This window comes from Mytilus trossulus, chromosome 1, assembly GCF_036588685.1.
Source record: "Mytilus trossulus isolate FHL-02 chromosome 1, PNRI_Mtr1.1.1.hap1, whole genome shotgun sequence".
Classification (NCBI taxonomy): domain Eukaryota; kingdom Metazoa; phylum Mollusca; class Bivalvia; order Mytilida; family Mytilidae; genus Mytilus; species Mytilus trossulus.
Window position 1 is genome coordinate 63,874,556 of NC_086373.1, and position 16,844 is coordinate 63,891,399.

The 16,844-nt window shown below is 32.4% G+C and overlaps 1 protein-coding gene across 1 annotated transcript; it reads right to left on the reverse strand.

Moving 5' to 3' along the window:
* Positions 1-10,366: 10,366 nt before the first annotated feature.
* Positions 10,367-16,124, reverse strand: LOC134681971 (dnaJ homolog subfamily B member 4-like). Its single transcript, XM_063541597.1, has 2 exons — positions 15,178-16,124; positions 10,367-12,987 (listed from the first exon to the last, which is right to left on the reverse strand). Exons 1-2 carry the CDS (start codon positions 16,006-16,008, stop codon positions 12,754-12,756), a joined length of 1,065 nt encoding a protein of 354 aa, XP_063397667.1. The 5' UTR covers positions 16,009-16,124; the 3' UTR covers positions 10,367-12,753.
* Positions 16,125-16,844: the final 720 nt, after the last annotated feature.

Sequence of the window (16,844 nt, forward strand, 5' to 3'; positions counted from 1 at the left end):
TTTATATAGATTAGACCGTTGGTTTTCCCGTTTGAATGGTTTTACACTAGTAATTTTGGGGCCCTTTATAGCTTGTTGTTCGGTGTGAGCCAAGGCTCCGTGTTGAAGGCCGTACTTTAACCTATAATGGTTTAATTTTTAAATTGTTATTTGGATGGAGAGTTGTCTCATTGGCACTCACACCACATCTTCCTATATCTATTTGAATCTATTATGAAAATATGATTTACTGTGGATTCATTTATTTTCGTGGGTACCAATTTTTATGGATTAAGGAAAACTTACATGTTCGTGGATATTTATTTTTGTGGTATTGCAGAAGACTTGCATACAAGCCAATGACAAATTTGTCATTCGTTGAACATTTGATTTTGTGGTTTACCTATACCCACGAAATCCACGAAAATGGGTATCCAACGAATAATGATGATTCCACAGTATCACTCTTGATCCAAAACAACCCTGTAGCTAAGAAACAGAATATATATTTATCAGTCAATCTGTTTTGCCTATTGTATATATATTGTATGTTAAATAACGATTCAAACAGTGCATCATCAGCCTATTTGGCTGGCTGAAGATTTATATTATGTATTTAATGTAACGATATACTTTATATTCAGGTTGCACTATAATAAACAATTTTTCTTCTTCTTCTTCTTCTCCTATATGAAATAAGGAAAGAAAAGGGAAAGAACTATATTTGTGTACTCCTGACAAATCAATTGAGCACACAACACTTAAAACATTGTTTAAATGAAAACAAAAAATGAATGTCCCTATATGTTGTAGAAATGGAGAGAACATTGGAATACAAATTAATTGTATAGAATATGAATTATTATTATAATGTTATACAAATCTTTGTTTTTGAATCTTTAACATTAACTTTTATTGTATAGTTACTGTATTGTGTTCTGTCATCTGTATCAATTTTGTAGAAAGTTTTACACATGTTGACTAATGTTATAAAAAAAAATGACTAGCAGATAATATGTTTAATGTAAAGTCCACATATTGACTTAGTTATCAACATACAATGACATATATTTTTTGGTCAAATAAAAGAGTTAGATTTTCTTGTTGGAGATTTTATAGTACCGGTAATGCTCCCCTAGAATTACTTTGTTTTTATCAAATTACATATTTGTGAGTAAATGAACAATGAAATAACAAAGATTTTACCAAATTGAAAAGCTTAATTAATTAAGTAGATAATAGTTTTTCAGTTTCTTAGAACCTGAAATCCAGCAACCTTATACTAATTCTTCTGCACACACCATTTATTACTTTCAGATCAATGAATGCTACCTTTTCTATATTTTTTTATTTCATTGAGTAAAAATATCTGCTTCATCTTATATATTGTCATTTTGTGAACTTGGTCCTCATCTATATCACAGTACACTTAAAAGTGGTATGTCATTTAATTCATTTTAATAAGCATGTTTATTATTATGTCTTGTTATTTTATTTATGTTGAAATAAATTTTTATTTCTTTTTTATGTATTAGTTTGTATCAATTCATGGCAGGGTCAATAACTTACACTAAGCTTTTCAAGGATACATCATTAAATATGATAATCTTTTGTCACATGAAATATGGTGGGAGTGTAGTAAAACTCTTTCACCTTTTCAAGTACGTAAGTGTTGGCTGTAGAATATACACAGATGTTAAAGACGTAAGAGGAATACTTTATACTGGGATGTTGTCAAGTCACACAGGTCATTTGTATACATTTCCTTATGTATAAGTTCACATAGACAACTTTTTGGCAGAATTAGTTTAGTGTCTCTGATTACTCCTTACTAACCAAAATTATGGAGAAAAAAAGTTAGAATAAATGCTCAACTTCAATATACATTCATTAACTCAAAATGAAATGGTGATTATCAACTAATATAAAAAAAAAAAAGAAGATGTGGTATGATTGCCAATGAGACAACTATCCACAAGAGATCAAAATGACACCAACATTAACAACTATAGGTCTCTGTGAGCAAAGCCCATACCGCATAGTCAGCTATAAAAGGCCCTGAAATGACAATGAAAAAAACAATTCAAACGAGAAAACTAACGACCTAATTAACAAAGAAATGGACAACTAATTTATACTCCTGGCATAATTGCTATAGGCAATTCAGAAGAATATGATGGGTTAAACAAGGTTTTATAGCTAGCCAAACCTCTAACTTATTTGACAGTAGTTTATAGTTTGGTTTTTTTGAAAGAAAAAAAAATTAAAAAAATGAGCAATCCAAACATTCATTATTGGTTAGCCTAACTATAATAATTAGGATCCAGGATCCAAAACTGAGTAAACACACATTACAGATATATTACAAAACAACAAAAATAGTACTCAAGTTAGATTTGATTTGAGACCAAATTTTACTCTAAAAAATGAACCAAAGAACAGTACTTTTATTGTTGTTGGTCATCATTGAAGGTCTTGAATGAAAATGCTAAGTATCTTAAAATCTGTAGAATATTTGAGCTAAATTTGTAAATAATCTTTACAAATGAAGTTTTATTTATCATTAATTTCCAGTGGCAGTCGAAATTTCAACCTTTTTTTCCCTCAACACTTACAATAGTGCTTATATAAATGAATTGTAAACTTGTGTCTTTCTGAAAAACAAGAAATATTTGCCACTGGACATTAAGAAATCGGAGACTCTATCACTCATCATAAGGAGTTAACAGTCTTTAATGCATGTTAATGTGTAACTTTTTTAAAGAACAGTACTACAATCAAAAGATGCTTCTTAAAATTCTTGTGTGCTAGGGCGAATAGGGCTTTAAATACTGTGGATTTACGAAAATGACTTCCTTGGAGATATGATTTCGTGATTTACCAAATTATTCGTACAAGCCTCAGAGGAAAGTTGTATTTCGATTAACATTTTGTTTCATGGTTTACCTTTACTCACTAAATCCACAAAAATTGGAATTCCAGGAAAAATAATGAGCTCACATTACATGGATATCTATAAGTTCCAGTTATATATTATACACAAATCAAGGAAACCTGTGTTGGGTAATTTCATGTGAAGAACAAAACACGTCACTGTCTACTGAGGAAAAGGAAGTGTGGGGGGAAAATCATTTTAGGACGAGAGGATGAAAGAGAGATTATTATATTGAGTGGTTGAAATGATGTTTTGTTAATAAAAGTTTTTGATAGCCACATTTAAAACATCAAGGGATTTTTGTTCAGTGTACTGATATGGATAGTAAACTGTCTGCACATTGCTAAAAAAAACAAAGAAATATTGCTGCCAACGTTTTTTAAAAAAATGTGGTCCAAAAAGACAGGCTTTAAAAACTTACCTTATTCTAAATGGTTACAAATGCGACGCTGTAATAAGATCTTTGAATATTGTATTTATTGGTATCAGTATTGATTTTATTACCAGTAAATAATAGCAAACTTAATAGTATTAATTATATACATATGCACATTTATGACTTTTTAATTTGTCGGTAATTGTGACATTGTAAATTGGCATTACACAAGATCATGGTTTTTTTTTCTCCGACTTAATGATATATAATTATTACAAAATCGTTGGATGTTGGATGTGAAATGATTGATACTTTAGTCCTACATGCATGATTTTTAGGATTAGTTGTTATTTGCTTTGAACTAGCTGTCAATAAATGCGAGTACACTCCAATCTGCACTTAGTTTCTTTTTGTTGCTTTAATGTGCATGTGCCCGTCTGGCCGCGTCGGTCGCATTCTGTGTTCAGTTTTGTTAGATGTTTTACTATGTATTCATCTGATGAGTGACTTTATATAAATAAGACTTCTTCAATTTTTTTTATAGTTTGTTCTTATATAATAAGTTATAACACCACTGTCCCAGATTATGGGATAGTTGCATGCCCTCTAACATGTCTTTCATCCCTACATTCTGCCCCAATCAATAAGTCTGTAATTCAGTTCAAGTTGTTGTCGTTAGTTGCTGCGCTACATATGAAAAGTATGTGTTTGTTTATTTTTGTTCATTACTTTGATCATAAATGATGCCTTTAGTTTTATCGTTTGAATTGTTTTACATTTGTCATTTTGGGACGTTTTCTAGCCGACTATTCGGTATAATTTTGTTTTTCTCGTTGGTGAAGGCCGTACGGTGAATCCAAAAGTTGTTTATAACTGTGTAATTTGGTCTATTGTGGAGAGTCAATCTAGTTGAAATTATGATCTCTGATTACGTTATACTAGATATGTAGTATGTATAAATTAATCAGAGATCAATATTTTAATTAGATTGGTGGAGAGTTGTCTCATTGGCATTCATACCATTTATTTATATATATATATAGGAAATAATAAAACAGACTTTTTTTTTAAAACATTGATCAACACAGTTTTAATCTTTGGTCGACTCCCTGTGTTTTACTTCTGTTAGATTGACATTCACCATTGACTAAAACATTAATTGTGTAAATCGTTTGCATAAGCATTGTTCGAACAATGTTAGCTTTCTCACTACTATATTAATGATTCTTTCATTTGGCAAGATATACTGAACATTATTAATTGCATAACAACTTAACAGACCTTTTTCATACCTGTGGATAATGGTATAAGTTTTCAATTTACTCTCAACTGAAACAAATTTCAAATGTACATCTGTATTTAAATATATACAATATTTCGGAGATAGTTCTTGCCTAGTCAGGTTAAACTATGTAGATGGAATTTGATGTATTTCCAACATTTGATACATTTATTTTAAATCCTACGTCAGAACATCACATACTAGTAATAGAAAAGTTGGAAATGGGGTGAAAATATTTTCTATGAGACTCAAAAAGATAAGTTGAAAGACAAAGATGGGAAAAGTTACAGGTCATCGTACAGCCATGAATAATGAGCAAAACCAATAAAGTACAGTTCGCTGTAATAGACTCAAATAGAGAGGGGCTTCAATGTAAACCAATTCAAAAGATGAAACCATGCAACTGAATATTTCAACTACAAATTGAGCAAAATAATAATTCTGACAGACGGCACATGCAATATGCATTACATACTCCTGTTTGGGACAGACACATAAAAAGGTTTATTCCATATTGATAAAATATTAGTAGGTTTTTCTATATGAATGGGATTTTGAATAAATAAGCATATTCACCTGCGGAAAAAGGATATTCACCGCGCAAAACGTCGCGTGCTTTTACGTGTATAATTTTGGTAAAAAAACGTTTGATGTGCACTGGTTTTGGTAAATATTTTCCATTACATAAAATTTCTCTCGGAATATGGAATAAAACATTTACTGTCTTTTGTTTCGGTAAATATGTGGTTTTATTGACTTTTGAAAAACTGATATTCACTTCGGCCGTTGGCCTCAGTGAATATCAGTTTTTCAAAAGTCAATAAAACCACACATTTACCTCACCAAAAGACAGTAATTGTATAATATTTATAAAAAAAAAATGTTGAATGAAGCAATTTGTTTAGTGGATCCTTCTCGTACTCCGAATACTTCAACGGCAGTCTGCCTCTGAGACATTTCTTATATATAGGAAGTAAATTTTACATCACGAATCATCGACTTTCAAATCACTATATATTTGATTATATTTTCCTTTGACTATTAAATGTAAATGATGACGAATGTACCTTTTACTGTAATAATGCATTATATACAAAATTGTATTACGTTTTATTGCAAAAAGTCTTTAGTGTATTCATGCATGCAAATAGATTGACTGCAATCAATGAAAAGTTAGGTAACTAAAAAGAAGGATAAAGTACACTTCAGTGTGAAAATGAAAAGAATAAGTCAAGTGAATGTATATAAATTAAACCACTGCTATTTTCATCAGAGACATTTAAATAAATGCATATATACGGTTCATTGGTCACTGTGTCAATTATTGGGAAGCCTGCATTGAAAACTAGATGATCATGTTGGAATAAATTGGCCTTATGGTATTTCGGAATTTCCCAATTCAAAAAAAAGAAAATCCAAGATTACAATGAAAAGTAAGCCTCGTCTCCAAAATGCATTGATGTATAACAACTATGAGTGGAATGTGAAAACTGATTATTGTTATGAGTCCGTATAGATGTCAACTTCACCACTAAGAACTCTTGTATGGTTTACAGCCAATTCCATTGAGTGTGTAGGCAAAGATAATATATTTGGTTACCTTGCTTGCTAGCTGGACCGTGAAGTCATTATAAGTTAGGTAACTGAACTGCCCTCCTTGAAGAGTAGAATAGTCCGACAGATAACCAACCAGGGCGAAATCATAGCTAGCTGACTATGCGGTATGGGCTTTGCTCATTGTTGAAGGCCGTACGGTGACCTAAAGTCGTTAATGTCTGTGTCATTTTGGTCTTTTGTGGATAGTTGTCTCATTGGCAATCATACCACATCTTCTTTTTTATATAGTATACCTTTCCTATAATAATGATTTCACGGTTAAGCTATATATATAGCTAGCAAGCAAGATAATCAAATATATAACCTTTGCCTACCCACTCAATGGAATCAGCTGTAATAGTTTCAGGCAGTGTAAGCAATGACCCTCTATCAAGGAAATTATGATAGGAAATACAAGCTCTGTAATATCTTATAATCTATGAGATACATGATTGTATGTGACATACATCATATGCAGGCACTACTGGAATGTTGCTACATAAAGATAGAAAGTGTACAATTGTGAAGCAACTTCCCGAAGAGCAAATTATTAAACAATAGGTCTAGCTCTAATACCCGGACAACAACGCAATCAAATTAAAGAAGCTTCAAGTCCAGATTAACATTTTTCTGAGACTAGGATGCTATAGTATACCCGATATGCATCAGTAAAACAATAAATAAGTCAGATATTACTATATCATGGTTACTTAGTAAATGAGAACTTAGTTCGATTCAATAAAATCGAATTAATGAAATGACGTTTTAAAACTTTCTAAAACCAGTTGGTAAACGAATTGAGTATCTCGTGTCATCTTTTTAGTCTCTCTGAGGCGTTTCTGAGGTTTTTAAGTTGTGAACATTGATGCAGATGGTACATGTTCACTAATGTTCCACTATAGTACAGATAGGTTTCAATATTCTTTCGCCAAATATCTACTAGTATTAGAGAAAATATTTCTTAAAGAGAAATTAAACCAGCAAAGCAAAATAATATCTTCCTTTCGTAATGGAATGAAAGTTTGTTTGGTAATCCGAAATAGAATATAAGCTATAGGACAATCTAGACTTTTGTGTTTGTGTATTTAAAGATAAAGATTAGTAGGCAGACAAAACTCGGTAATGTTGACTAACATTATATGCTGTAATGATTTTAAGTTTAAACATGACAGGCCTTATCGTAGATATTCCATCTGTAAAGAAGATTCTCTCAGCACAATAAACATGAACAAGTGTCTAAACAAATTTTCTTTTAAAGTCCACCGGTTTTATTCGAATCATCAATTTATCTTCAGGCCTCTCGAAATTTATTTGATGTTCTTCTGATTCGCAGTTTTTTTGTCTCTTTCTTTAACTGTTTTTACTACCATTTTCTATTCTATAAACCCGAAACACATGTCCGCAGAGTTCGGCAAATGCATACAACGTATTTCGAATGCATGATTATAGAACTATAACATGTATAAATAAATTCATAAAATAAGTGCGAGAAAACAAAATTAACGAGCGGGTCTGTACCCTTATTGCATATGGCTGCATGGATAGCAAAATAATAATTATCAAACGTCTGCGATTATATTTCAAATAGCGGATACATAGGATTTTTGACTGCTCTTCGTCTTACATTTAATTTGTGTTTATATATTACAATATTGGATATGGCTTGCAATATGCAGTATGAATTTTGTTCATTGTTGAAGGTAGTAAAGCTACCTATAGTTATTAGCTTCTACGTCACTTTGTCTCATATTTTCGCATACCACATACATTTTTTAAATCACTAGTTTATTATGCTTTTTTCATGATTTATAGAGGTTACAATGTGGAAATCCAGTTGTAACATTCTTTATTTACTCATTGCAGTTCAAGACAGCAGATTCCATTTCCTATATATATAAATTCCTTATCGTTCTTAATGTCAGATAAAAAATCTGATATAACATGAATTCCAGGCATGATGTCTTGTAGCATCAACACCAACACAGATATTCTGACATTCGTATAGTTAGTTATATCATTATATAATTAGAAGCTCGTTACTATAGCTGAGATGTATGGAATTGCCAAAATAAGCTTGTGAATCCCACACTGCCTTCCGTAAAATATTACTGTTTTCTTCAGTACAATAGTACTGTAATGTCATGTACATTTTTTTCATTACAAATTGATTACATGCACACAAAAAAAGAACCAATTCAACATTTAAATCACTTTGTTAGTTTTTACCCCCACCAATTATTAATTTTAACGAGCACAGGCAACTCAATTTTACCTAAACGTATCCAAAATGCTTAAGTTTATATATTAACATTTCACATTAGTAGCAGGGTAGGCTCCATAATGGAAATGTTAGTCTTTTCATGATTTGCTGCATACATGCATACCAACACGACCAAAACAATATTCCTTTTATTAGACAGATAAGAAAATAAAAGCTTATGTGGGATACATTTGGAAAGTCGTAATTTCTGTCTTCTGTACATATCAATACATGCTTCTGTACCCTTTTTTCAATTCATCATTAGTGTTCCTCTTTCGCCATATGGCTACAATCACATGTAACGTGACGTCTCAACGTTTAGTGATGTCCTGTGGTGTAGAAGAAAACCTAAACAATGCCTATTTACCATTTTAAATTAGTTTTGCCTACTGTTTCTAGAATAAACGTTTGTTAAGTGATCTTAAGTCAGCAGAAAGTTCCAGAAAGCTAGCAGATCAAAACTCACAGTTGTGGAACAAATGACAGAGTATGCAAGCAGACTTCACTAGTCATTATATTAAATTTCTAGACTACTATACTACAGCCTTGTTTCCTTCTGCCTGAGATTAGAGTTAAGGGTGACACAAGGGGCATAGCTTGCTAGATAACGATGGTGATGGATTTGTTTTATGTCAGGTGGGAAATATTACATGCCTATCAGGATGAGAACATGCTAATGAACCTTGATGTGTATTAAACCAACATGCTGAGTAGGTTTTTTATCATGCTCGTTTAAAATGCATGTCTGCAAAGAAGACTTCACCAAGAGCCAAATTCTGATTTTCAAGCGTTTGGTTTGACCAAAACTAGTGATTTAATCTACAAACTTCCATTCAAGACTTTTCAGAGGTGGATTTAGGTGGGGGGCAGGATACCACCCCCCTCTTTTTTTGGAAAAAAATTGGTTGCTTAAATAGGGAATCACTGATGCGTGACTGGAACGGCCCCCCTCTTATGAAAATTTCTAGATCCACCAGTGCTATATTGCTCTTTCTGTTGAAGAATTAACTATTGGTGCCCTTTGGCTGTTTTTTGCCCTATTGGATGAGTTGTCTCCAACATATTTTACAAATTCAACCTTTACTTAGTATAAACGAATCATTTAATATAAACGTCTATACTAAACACTATACATGTACTTGTTCTTTAACTTATGTATATACCTTCCATCAACACTTGAAAATGTCTGAATATTTCACAATGTAAATAAGGATTACACCTACATGACCTAGGCTTGTTTCGTATATATCATGTATAGTATCCAAATATTGTCCTTTACTCTTGGAAACAAATTGCTTAAAATGTTGAAGGCACAAAATTATGTGCATACAAAAAAAGAAACATGACATGTAGATGTACAAAACTTTATCTTTAAAATAAGATAGAAACTTGTACTTTCTAAGCTTCAGACAAAAGGTCTACCTGCAGGTACATGAAGTACATGTAGATAAAACATTCAACATGTTCCAAGATATTTTAAGAAATTAGAAAACAAAATCAGTCTGGCTATTTAACTGATTTTTTATCAATAGCTGCATTTATTAAAATAGCGACCAAACATCAGAAGCACAAATGTATCATTCATATACAAAATTTACAAATGTACATGTAAATGACATTGACACTTTCAAACATTTTTAAGGAATTCATTCAAATTTCTTTGTCTGGCACTTTAACTGGAATTTTTGGATCAATCTCTGTATCTATCATGTCCTAACTTCAGAAGCACAAAGGTATCACCATAATCACTCAGACACATAAGTACAGTACATCAAGGAGGTTATACCTCCTTGAGTACATATAGATGAAACAGTCAAAGATATTTTAAGGAATTGAATTATCATTGTGCTGGCATGCACTTTAACTGGAATTTTTGGATCAATCACAGCATTTAGCATGACTAACATCTCAAGCATTTTAAATGAAAGAAATACCATGTTAAATATATAATATTTTTATTAATGGATTGCAAATAGTATGAGCAATTTCACGCAGATGCATTTTTTCATTTTCCAAGTGCATACCTCAACCACACATATACACCAACTCATAAACAATAACATCATCGACTCCCTCGCCAATATTATTGGCAACATATACTACTAAACAATCATACACAAACATGTAACAACAAAACATTTGTAGATATCATCAATTATCCTTATATAAGCTGCTTAATTAAGCAACACAACAAATCTTGTGAACAATCCTTTTGTAAGGCCATCCCCAAAAAATGTTAAGTTTAACAGCAGCATGCCTTTTATCAATCCTATTATCATTAAAGGTTGAGAAAAGATTTTGGCTATTTTTACAGTTAATATATTTATAGTACTAGTGTACTTATCTTTTTTCAAGAAGTACATTTTATATATTTTTAACAAGAATGCAGAAAACGAAGACAGAAAATCTGTTTTGGGAAGAAAACAAAAGTATTTATGAATGATAGATTTGGTGCTTTATAAAAAGAACATCTATTTTAGTGTCTCTCAGAAATAATTCATCCTTCTTTATCCAAGGGAAGGTTAACCATAGACCAATATAAAACATAATAAACAATGTAGAATGGCCATTAACCAAATTTTAATCTAATTGTAGTACTTCGTTAAATTTTTCAGTCAGGTTGTGACTATTGCATGAATGGACATTTAAATTTTATTGTCTGACCTACCCAGGTTATGGACATAAGGAGCTTAAATTTTAAATAATTTGACAGTTTACATACTGAACAAAGGCAATGCTACTACAATGACCTACAGTTGACTAGTATTTAAACAGTTCCTTTACCATAATATTTTGTTAAGAGAGTATTACATACTACACTTTTAAATTTCAAAAGAAGACTTGTGATTTTCTAAAAATTAAATCAATAGTCTAAATAACAGTTTCATATAATAATACAAGTTTACGACCTTTAACATAGTTTACATGTCCTTACATGTATGAAAATTGAAGCACTGAATTGTGTGTATGGAATATTTGCCAATAAAACTGCTATTTGTTCTTGTTGCGGATCTAGAAATTTTAATAAGTGGGAGCCCACTGCCTGCCTAAGAGGGGGCCCACTACCGTCACGCTTCAGTGATTCCCTTTATAATCAACCAAATTTTGTTCTCAACAGGGGGGGGGGGGGACAAGCCCCCCTAAATCCGCCTCTGCAACAGAGAAGAAAGGACCTGGATGTAATCTACTGTAATAGGTCTCCTTAAACAACCTGCAACAATAAGCTAGACTCAAACTATACAATAGTAAGCTGCAGATGTAACTGTACATGTACTAAATGTATGTTTGCACTGGCAGGTCATTCATTTTTTTATATAAAGTTTACCCATGTTGCAAATTCAAAAAGTAAAATTGTACTTTAAAATCCTTTTTGCATTTTTATTATAAATATTACCAGACTGAATTGCATAACAATTAAATAATTCAAAAATTTAATAACAATGCAAGAAACTACCATAAAATCATGACAATGTTATCTGTTTTTGCCTGAGGGGAAAGAACAGCTTGAGACAAAATTTGTAGATCTGGTCACCACACAATAGATAATTTAAACTCCCAAAAAGAATTACTCCTTGTGTAAAAGAAATATATTACAATGGAAGATCATACAATACAATACAATATGAAATAAAATATTGAATTGGACAAAATAACCCCAAAGACCAACATTTTTTTAAAACTTGTACAGTTATACATGTTATAAATTTCAATAAGCACTTCAGACCATTCAATTGTATTCAAAAAGCAAAAAAATAAAGAAATAAGATGTATGTATTTATTTAACACATATTACATGACCCTATCCTGATTTTTTCCTGTATTTGCTACAGTTAACATGTACATCCTGATGTTTAAAGTAATAAATTAATCCTGCATTCATGTTAAACTTTCTTTTCATTACAGTCACAACTACAACTATGTCTATTTATAGCACAATTGGACTTCCCCCTACAAACCAGTTCATGATGTTCTAATTAATCATGGCTTCTTAACTTCTGATTCTTTTGTATAGGTACAAAGTATTAATGTAAATACATGCATGAATCATCGCACTACTTAACTGGCTGTGCTCCAAAGAACATGAAAAATACACCTACAAAACTTATCTTATCCCCTGTAGGCTTGTACATCTTGTCTAGATAAATAATCATAAACAATGATAACACTACAAACTTATATCTAGAATCATAGTTTTTTAAAGATGATAAAATTCTAGTAGAAGAAAATGAGAATGTTTTCAAGTTCATCAACACAATTTTCTCGAACAATGACTTGTTGATTTCACAGTTTCTCTAATTTATAACTTTAATTAAATAATTAATATTCTATGATCGTGGTAGACAGTCTGAAAGAATTTCTTTAGCACTTTGTGACAACTGACTAGGGAAAGTAACGTCAAATTCTATAATTAAGTCCCCTCTCCTTGAGGGTTGTTTAGGAAGTGGAAGTCCTTCTCCCTGAATTCTTTTGACAGAGTTTGGTTTTATCACTTCCGTTAAACGCAATGGTATCCTCCTACCATCAATGGTTGGTATCTGTAATGTGGCTCCACACAAGGACTGAAAGAAAATAAAACCACATTAATTTACAAGTAAAGAATAAGCAAGTACATGTACATTGACCTACAATGGTTTACTTTTAATAATTGTTATTTGGTTGGAGAGTTGTCGCATTGGCACTCATACCACATGTACATCTTCCTATATCTATGTACAATATTATAAGCATAAATGTATATAATTAATATAAGAGTTCAACTCATATTCCAATTTCTGTATACAACATGATACAAAGCAAGGGTTTTAATACCAGTCTCGACTTTTCCCGCTTAACCAAAATTAAAGTCCTATGGCATTTGCTTGTTATTCTTACTGTAAAATTCTTCCCTTCAAGCACTCAGAATCCAATTTTAATTCAAAACATTGATTGACAAGTTTTATCTTACAGTACCACCCCTATTTTATAACTAGAATGTTGACAGCAACACAGTTCCATGTATAATTATTTTGCTAGGCCTTAAATTGCTTAAGGAGACATGCACAGGAAATAAAAAGTATTTTTGGGGCAAACATGTAGGAATATTTTTGGCACAAATGTTGCTTACATAATGTGCATATGACTGCAAGGTTGAAGCATTGCATCTTACATATTTATCACAATGTCATCATTATGCATTTTCATGCATGTACAACAATGTCAATGAATGTAAAACATGTACATCAAAATATATACAATGTATTTCATTTTCATTATCAAGCATCATTACACATTTAATTCGGGATTTCAAATGCTGGATTGGTGGCACCCTGTTTATAAATTGGCAATTCATTTGGTTAACTACCAGGGGCAGATCCAGAAATTTCATAAGGGAGCCCACTGACTGCCTATGAGAGGACCTGCTCAAGTCATGCTTCAGTGATTCCTTATATAAACAACCAATTCCCCCCCCCCCCACAAAAAAAAAGGGAGAGCCCAGCCCTCTGAAAAACCCTTTGAAATCTGCTTCTGCATGTTCTGATTACATCATATATGCAAATTAAATCAGCTTAGTATTTTCAAGAAAAGTGCAAGTTAATCTACATTTTGTACCAAGCTTTTTACTTGTAATGCTAGTACTAGACCTACATGTACTACATGTATCTTAGTCTGTTTTTAAATGTGCTTGTTTACAAAGAAAGTCTGTCAATTTTTGTCACTTTATCCTGGATACAACATTGTACAATAACATTATTCCGTCTCTAGCCACCTCTTTGCTCTTAATTCATATATATATATAACCTAAATGCTGTTTTTGTTTATGGATAGGCAGAATAAAAATTTGCATGTCTTTGAGATTGGCACCAACATTTTATGGGTAGTATTATTTTTATGTTTGTAACAAAAGAACATGAAAGATCACTCAGCACTGACAGCAGTTTAATATTTATGAAAATCAAGTATGACATTGTTGAAAACCGCATGATCTATTGCAATTGATATGCATGTACATGACTTTACTATATATACATTGTTGTTGTTTGTAAGTCATCAATTCAATCATACATTGTAGACAGACATGCAAATGTTCAAGTGTTATTCTAAAATACATGTAGCGATGAGGATCATTTAACCCTCTTGCTGCCAACCGTTTTTCAAGGTTGCATTTCATATGCTGGAAAATACGACAGCTCAACGTCTGTGACGTAACATGCCAAACAACGACGTCATTCGATATATGACGTCACGACATAATGACCGGTACATTTGGGACCAATCAGAGAAAAACATAACATTGTTCAATCTTCGGTCTATTATTTGGAAGAGATACAGCATTGATGAGAAGCTAGCAAGAATTCAGCTATGGACATATGTCCCTCCGGCACTGCCGGTTTGGACATATGTGTCCCTCCGGCAGCAAGAGGGTTAAATGTACATGTAGCTTTGTTGTTGGGTTGTTGTCATACTGACAATTCAATTGGAATCTTATCAGATTTGTAAAATTAAGATAATCTGGTATGATAGCCACAGACACAAATTGACAGCTAAAGTTACGATTTCTGTTTCCTGAATTTTCCAGAAGATTCTGTAAACGACATGGTTCTTCCATGTACATGTACATGATTTACAAGTACCTAAAATTAAGTCAGAAATCCCAAAATAATATATTTCAACAATGAGTAAAAGTTAAACCCATACCATAATTCATTAAGAACATTATACTTATTTTCAATACACGTCTACATAAACTGCACATGTATATATATACTTACATCTCTTAGTGTAATCTTTGCTTTATACTTGATATCAGAACCATCTCTGGTAAAAGAAGAATGTGGTTTGTCTTTAATAATGAACACAACATCTGCTGGTATATTGTTTGGAGTCTGATCTCCTTCTTTAGGAAATGTCACTTTGGTGCCAGATTTCCATCCTGGCTTTATATCTATTGTCAATATTTTGTCTTCGTTTCTTGTCGATCGACCATCGGCATTGAGCACTTTTCTTGTAATTTTTAGTTTTTTTGTTGTCCCTTTACAGATATCTTCAAGCGCTATTGGAAGTTCTCTCACAACTGCTGAATCTTTCCTTTTCCTTCTGGGTAAACCAGCTTGTCCCCCTGACCCTGGGAACCCATGAAATCCACCACCGAAAGGATCATCGTCTATATCCATATTTTCATGATGACCACCACCACCTGGTCCAAAATGAAATACACGTGCCCCAGGTCCACCAGGCTGGCCTCCTCCGCCACCGAAAAAGCTGGCAAAAGGGTCATTGTCACCGAAAAACATTTTAAAGGTTTCTCTTGGGTCACCCTGGAACTCGTAGTGGTAAGTTCCACCAGGGCCTCCGGGTCCCCCACTTGGTGATGGTCCGTTTTTCAAACCTTCTTCACCGTACTTATCATATATTTCCTTTTTGTCTTTGTCACTCAATACATCATATGCCTCTGCAATCTCCTTGAATTTTTCCTCTGCACCTGGTGATTTATTTTTGTCTGGATGATATTTTAAAGCCATTTTACGATATCCTTTCTTGATTTCATCTTCTGTTGCCGTCTTGGCTAAACCAAGAACTTTGTAATAGTCCTTTCCCATCATTGATAATTTTTAACGAAAGAAGAAACTCAAATGTCACATAACAAACCTATTTTGCCAACTGTATTTGCCAGGTAAATCTGTCGTTATAACTGATTTTGTAAGCCAATCTGCGACTGCGCAAAATTAGTCTAGACGTTTCCGGTGTTTCCAGAAGATTCTGGAAATGACGTTGTTCTAAGCTAAAAATAAGTCCGAAATTCCATGTATACACAATAGAGAGCGGGAAATTCAAAAACTTATTGTTAAATGATCTTAAATATAAAGTGGGGTGCTCATTTTCGCCATATCTTTCCATGTTTTCTTCAGTTTTTGTTCAGGTCTTTATCTTTTTGAAGTGTACAGTAATGATATTTCTATATGAAGATAACTTCAATTGCAAATTATTTTTAGCTTGAAAACGTGTTCTTGAGAAAAATCATCTGAAAAGTGTGATTAAAGGGTGTTTGAAATTTCCAGATTTTTTGTTAACGGGGGACACATATTCGCCGTTTTTACACATCTATTTAAAACCAAATAACTGCAGCTTTCAACAATATTTATCAAATAAATTTCATTATAGATGAATAGCAGAAATGTTTGCACCTGTCCTAAGTCAGGAATCTGATGTACAGTAGTTGTCGTTTGTTTATGTAATATATACGTGTTTCTCGTTTCTCGTTTTGTTTATATAGATTAGACCGTTGGTTTTCCCGTTTGAATGGTTTTACACTAGTAATTTTGGGGCCCTTTATAGCTTGTTGTTCGGTGTGAGCCAAGGCTTCGTGTCGAAGGCCGTACTTTAACCTATAATGGTTTAATTTTTAAATTGTTATTTGGATGGAGAGTTGTCTCATTGG